Source organism: Candoia aspera, chromosome 2 (genome assembly GCF_035149785.1).
Source record: "Candoia aspera isolate rCanAsp1 chromosome 2, rCanAsp1.hap2, whole genome shotgun sequence".
Taxonomy (NCBI): Eukaryota; Metazoa; Chordata; class Lepidosauria; order Squamata; family Boidae; genus Candoia; species Candoia aspera.
Window position 1 is genome coordinate 40,125,830 of NC_086154.1, and position 6,851 is coordinate 40,132,680.

The following is a 6,851-nucleotide window of genomic DNA, read 5'->3' on the forward strand; positions in this document are numbered from 1 at the left end:
GGACTTGGACCTTATTAAAGTTTATCTATGAATTACTGTAACAAGGACACAGCATTGAAGCCACTATGCCAAATGTATTTTGCTAACAGAGAAAACCCTTCTGACACTGCTAGCAGAGACCAAGCTTTCATGGTCTATCTTGGCTGTGAAATCAAGCAGATGTTTTAAGATCCCTGATAAAAATGTGCTCTGCATCTTTCCCAGAAGAAGAGAAAATAAAAAATGTGCTCTGCATCTTTCCCAGAAGAGAAGAAAACAAAATAACCTTATTGTGACTTGACTTTTAACTTTTTAAAATGGGAATAGATGTATGCAGTTGTCATTACCATTTATGTCAGCTTGGTAACAAATTATAGTAATAGTAAACTTTCACCCTGAAAGCAGTAAAAAAACAGCAGTCTATGTCCCTTCTCTCTGAACTTTACACATCCAGTGCTGTCCATTGCAGGAATGTGCAAGCTGGGGATGTGGGAAGGAAATATCTGTAATGGAACACACGGCCCCAGAGCTGCCTTTCCTAAGTGTCGGTGCAACAAGGACTAACCAAAATCAAGGAAGGGGGAGATATAACTGTGAGTCACTGCTAGTTCCTGTGGGACAAAGAACATGGAAAAAAAGACTCTTAATAAAGGGCAAGGGATGTTTTTGCATGTATGTGCAAAAAACCCCCCAACACTGCATATTTTGTTCCATAATAAACTGAAAATAAGTTTATCTGAATTTCACAATATATCCAGGGTTGCTGAATACTGTATGAATATCAACCGGTTGGGAAAAGATAAGCACATTACCATGTCCCATTTTTCTAAAAAATACTCTGTGTTGCATTTGCAAAGTTACCAAATATATACCATGTGCCCAAAACATGAAGCATTTGTATGTTTTAATTTCTGACAATACAGACACTGCCAGAGCATGCTGTAGCTGTCCATATCATATTTATATGATATACATAGAAAGGGATCTTAGGGTATTGCAGGACATTACAGGCCAGTTAACTTCCAGGTAAAATGGTAGAAAGCATTACAGTATCACAGGGCCATAAATCAAGCATAGGATTTACCAAATCTGGACTGCAAAACTCTGGGTGACCACAGGTTAACTGACAGCTCGAATTTTGTATATGTCTCTTTCTTGCCAACTAGTGGTCTTTCAAATTTCCTCAACCCAGATCTGGTAGCTAGCCCTAATAAAGCATACAAACCCAGCTAAATAGGAGCCAGCATGCAAATCTTACCTCATTAACCTTGTACGCTTTTTCAAATTTGTCAACTAGCATGCAAGCAGCATTATTTTAACAGATCCTATATGCTTGAACTTGCCAGCCAAATCAAGTGCTGCTATTAGTATGGGTAGTTTTTGGCTTAGATTGTGATTTCTTCCATATTATTTAAATTCTTAAATTCATCTTTTGTAGCTGATGAAGGGTAGGCATATGAAAAGTGCAACATGGCTTCAGAATTAAGGGCATCAGTTTCAAATTTTTTATTTTTGATTAGAACTTTTCCCTATTTTACATCATGTTACAGCAAGGCAAGTAAATAAATTCAGGGTTCACACTGCAGCCATCTAACTTGATTTGTGTATGGATAATATTATTGTTCAATGGTATGCTATAATGAAAAACAAGTAAAAACACACCCCTTCCTTATTTGTCAAAAGTTCCTTGACAAATTAAGAATGCAGCAGACAACTTCAGCTGTACTTGATGGCACAAGCACAAGGTTTTCCATAACCTTTACCTGTGCCTTTGTGGTAAGGAAAAATGTCCTAGAGAACTTTTATCTGTTATCTCGTCTGGTCTCTTTAGTGGTTCATGTAAGATCCTGGAAGGGGAACAGAGATGCTCTGATCCCCGGAAAATTTGCTTCCTGGCTGCCTCTAATAATGTGATGTGTCCCCTGAGCGGCTACAGTCTTTGCTCAGACAGCTGCTGAAAATCATGCCAACTTTTTGGTCAGTACCTATAAACAAATACAGTAGTTTATATCTTTTGAGGAAGTATTAGGATCCTTTGGCATTCTCACTAAAGGTGAGACCATCTCAGATCATTTATATATAGGTGTAGTTTTTAGATGCATCAGTCTTCTTTGCATAGATTTTAACTTATTTATGATCTATGCTTAAACCAATACTATTACAACTTGACTGTTGGAAGCCCTGAAAAACCAGATTGGGGACAGATTGTCATGGAGAAAATCTATCTTCATGGTCACTAAGAGTTGATGGCACATAATCAATCAAATCAATCAATTATAACTTTCAAAAAGCCTTTGATAAAGTCTGTCACCAAAAGCTGCTAACAAAACTCAGGAGAAACTAAATTAAGAGAACAGGTGTAATCATCAGTTGGTAACTGGCTAAAGAGCAATACATATAAATGGACAATTTTCACATTGGAGAGATATGCAAAGTGGGTTTTGGGACTTTAAAAAAAAGATTTATAAATGACAATTTAGGGAAATGCAATAAGATGACCAAGTGTGCTTGTAATGATAACTTATTCAAGATGGTGAAATAAAAAAAAAGGATTGCAATGAGTTCCACAATGATCTCTCCTAGATAAATGGGTCTTAAAATGGCAAATATAATTCAATTATATGAAGTGCAAAGTGATTGTGTTGGTACAATAAACTCAACATTCACATGTACATTAATGGGGTCTGGTGTGCAGTGAGTAACAGTAATAATCATGGAATAATGGTAGATATCTCAATGAAAATGTCAACCCAATGTGTAACTTCTGTAAAAGAAAAAAAGTGAATTCCACACTGAGAATCACTGCATATCTGTGGTGCCATTATACAAATCTATGGTAGTAAAAGTATATTGTAGAACATGTCCCTGCAAGGAAGAAATATTTGGAGATTTTTAACTGAGAGCAAAGGTGGTTTTGGGGGGAGATGCCAAATGAATATAACATTATGCATTGCATAATGTAGACTTTTTCTCTCTCTCTTTCGTAATGTTAGTATTAAGTGCCATTCAAACTAAATGCAGAGCTGTTTAGGACTAATAAATGGAAACACAGCTTTAAACAATGCAAAATTGTACAATAGTATTTGCTGGCATTAAATATGGTGATGGTCACCAACTCAGCTGGCTTTAAAACAAAACTAGACAAGTTCATGGAAGACACTTTTATAACCTTTATAGTTATAGCCCCAATAGCTGAATATTATAACTGAATTACAAGCAGCAAACCTTAAATATCAGCTGCTGAGAAGAAACAGTGGAAACTATCACTGTCTGGTCCAGCTTGTAAGCTTCCCAATCCTAGTCCAATACTTTTACCACTACACTGCACTGGCTCTCATGAATTAAATACAGGTATCCCAAAACGTTTGTATTAAATACTCACACAGTCTAATATACACTTAGTAAATATCTAACATGACCTTAAGACAAAGGTAAGAAAACTGTGGCTCTCCAAATGTTGCTAAATTACAATTCCAGCATCCCTCACTATTGACTACCACTGGCTAGGCTGCTAGGGGTCACCAATATCAGTTGAGCCAAAACTTTTCCCAACATTCACATTATGGAATACTAGCATATAATCAGACAGTACATTCTGGAAGTTCACAAGGAGGTCCTGAAGGCAACAGGCATCCTCCAAGCCTTGATCCTCCTTACCTACTAATATAGGTAATGCCTCTGAACATGGAGTTATCCCTTAGATTCATTCTCTGAAAAATGTCTGCGATAATGTTTTAAAAACATCTCAGCTAGTATTGTGCAAAGCAACACATCCAACCACTTAAAAAATTACCTGCTGCTTAATAACCTTCCTTTTTTCAGTCCTGCATTGTTTTCCATGACCATAAATGAAAAGAAGGGAAAATTATTTTTCCACCATATGGACAATCCTATTGTGGTCCTAATCTTTTCTCTAAACTGCTTGCCCCAGATGGAAGACGTTTTGACACTTTGATTGCTTTGGCTGCCCTCTTCTGTATGTTTTTTAGTTCTTGTCCTGTGCAAAGGTAAGTCTCCAATATAACTTTAGGAGCTAACCACAGAGGCTTTCCCAAATAACAAAGAATCTTGTGGCACCTCAAGGTCAAAGAAACACATTAATACATAAGCTTTTGTAGACTATGATTCAAAAAGTTCATGCAATAATAAACTTAACAGTTTATCCTTAGGTTGCCTTTTTTGATCAAAGACCAACACAACTTCTCCTCTGGAAGCTGTTTCCCATAACTCATCCCAAAGCTAGTTTCCTAAAACTCGGAGATCCAATTCTTTGATTCTAAAACACCAAATGCAAGGCCAGAAGATTGCCTTGGAGGTTTAATCTATCCTACCCCAACTTGGGGCATTCCATATTTGTTCAGTATCTTCTAGTCTGCAAAGGAAGTGGAAGCTCATTACTTCTGGTGGATACAAAATTTGGGAAACACATCTTAGTCCTACTTTCAGATCCATGACAGATGGTTGTTCTTGCTCAGTAAGAAGTACTGTCCAGAAAGTGAAGGGGTTCACACTAAGCCATGGTTTGCCTAATGTGTTTATTTAATGAATAAACCACAAGTTTGTGGCATACTAATCACAGGCCACGATATATAAGCCACCACTGCTTGTTCACTTAGACAAAACCAATCAGCTCGTGATATTTAGCCTGATGCACATACTTAGCCAACTTTCGTCATAAAGGTCAGGGATGAGCCTCAGGACTCCACTCCACTTGGGGGTCAAGTTGTCCCACATTACTGTAATGAGAAACAGCCCCAGATCGCAGACAGACGTTCTCTGCCCACCTTCTCCCCGTCCCTTACCTGAATTTTCCTCTTCTCGCAGGCAGGTCCGGTCCCTTGTACGACGCTGTCCAGCACAGTGACCAGGTCGGCGTCCGGCGCCACGAAGCATGAGTTTCTGGCCACCCTGATGGCCTCCTCGATCTCCGCGAAGCGGAAGACACAGAGAGCCGAGGGCGGGGGAGCCTGTCGACCGCCAGAGCCGGGACCCGGGGAGGCAGCTTTCTCAAATACTCCGAAGAGCAGCTCCTCCGGCTGAGGCGAGGGAGGACTCCCGGGACCCACCTGCAGGGCGGCGCGAGCGGGAAACACGGAGACCAGCCTGTTGAAGAGGTCCCCGGTAGCGACTCCCGGCGTGACCCCTCCGGCTCCGGCGTGGCTACATTGCAGCACCATTTGAATGTAAGACTCGGTCAACTTTTTGGTCTCGCCGCCGCTGCCGCCGCTGCTATTAAGAGGGGTCGCCTCGGCCGGGTCCCCCAAGCAGATGCGGGCCAAGAGGCTGTGCGAGTGGCTCTCCTTTTCCCGCGCATTCGCCTCGCTGTTGAGGGCCAAGTAAGCGTAGGAGGCCGACGGGCGGCTGAGCGGGGCACCCTGGGGCAAAGGCGGGGAAGCGCCCGGTGGGCCGTGCTTGGCAACGTGGGCTCCCCGGGAGGGATAGGGGCTTCCCGGTCCCGCCTGGGAACTCTGGCCTCCGGAGGCGCCCATCTCCCCCTCCGGGCGAGAAGGCGTCGCGGCTTGGCTTCCCCGGTGGAGGAAGGCGCGGACGAAGCTGAGCTTGTGCCGGTCCTTGGCGCCCTGCTTGATCTTGAAGATGTTGTCATCGGACGGGTTGATGTCGAAAGTGAAGAGCCGGGCCAGGTCCCCGCGGGCGTTCAGAGCCCGAATGGCGATCTCGGGCGTGTTCTCGAAACGGTGATCTTCTAGGCTGGCGTTGCGCGGGAAAAACGGGCTGCCCAAGCCCGTGTAAGTGGCGGCCACTAGAAGCCTCGTGTCTTGCCCGGCCTGCTTGAGTACCAAGCCGACGGTGGAGGCGTTGGCGTGGTTGGCCGCCACGTTGAGCATGCTGGGGAATACCGTGACCTGGTCGCCCCCTTCTCCCCCACCTGCCCGAGGCGGGAAGGGGACAGCCACCACCGAGATGTTGTCCATGCTCCGCAGCTGACAGAAGCCTTGGTAGACGGAGCCGCAGACCACTAGGATGCCTTGCTCCGGGTCCGGCTGAAGCAGCTTATTGTAGTTGTCGGTCGGCTTCTTGGCGTGCTCGCAGGACGCCTGGGGCAGCTGGGGAGCGTGGCACAAGGGGTTGTCCTCCTTGGGACCCACTTGCTCTTCCACCTCCAGCGTCAGGTTGGGGGCCGAGAGTTGATAGAGCCGGTTGACCGCCGCCAGGTAAATCCTGCCGCCCGACCCATCCAGGGCGAAGTTGTTGGTGATGGTGGGCGAGACGAACTTGTGCTGCACCTTCAGCCCACGCCCGAGCGCCGGGAGCAACAGGGAAGCCACCAAGAGGTGGAAAACACGGCCGTGATCCGGCGACAATACCTGATTAGCGCCTCGCCGATCCCGCAGAACCATCCTGCCTCCTGGGCTGTCGCTCTGCACAGAGCATGAGGCTCCTTGGCTTCGCAATTAGGGAAGGGGAAAAAAAAGCCGCAAAAGAGGAAAACCTGTTTCCTGCGGCGGATTTAATGCGCCTCAAACCCTGAGAGACGCCAGGAGGGAAGTCCCGAGCCTTTGTTGCAAGCTCTCGACAGCCTTTTGCCTCCTTACCGGACCGGCGTCTCCAATGGGGTTAAAACTCAACGTCTGAGAAAAACTGCGCCCTCCCCTAAGTCTGACAGCTTCTCTCTCCTTCCCTCCCTCCCTGCCTCCCCCTCCCTGTAACTGTGGACAAGCTGCTCGCTCCGACTTCTGAGAGGTCTTTTTTTTTTTTGCAGTACTCGTTTTTCTTTATTTATGGTTTGTCATGTGAATATGATTAAGTTTAAGCCACTCTCCCGAAACTGGAAGGCAATCACTGCACCAGTCCCAAACACAAAGAAGCAGCTCTTGATAGCAGCTCCTTTGCTAACAAATAACTCTTGTGTT

At 44.8% G+C, this 6,851-nt stretch overlaps 1 protein-coding gene across 1 annotated transcript in view; it reads right to left on the bottom strand.

The window, feature by feature from the left end:
* The window catches only part of PLXND1 (plexin D1), a 193,069-nt gene extending 186,530 nt beyond the window's left edge, over nucleotides 1–6,539 (bottom strand). Inside the window, exon 1 of the mRNA XM_063291644.1 lies at nucleotides 4,782–6,539. Within this exon, the coding sequence (XP_063147714.1) occupies nucleotides 4,782–6,338 (1,557 nt within the window). The 5' untranslated portion in view covers nucleotides 6,339–6,539. The remainder of the gene's footprint in view (nucleotides 1–4,781) is intronic.
* Nucleotides 6,540–6,851: the final 312 nt, after the last annotated feature.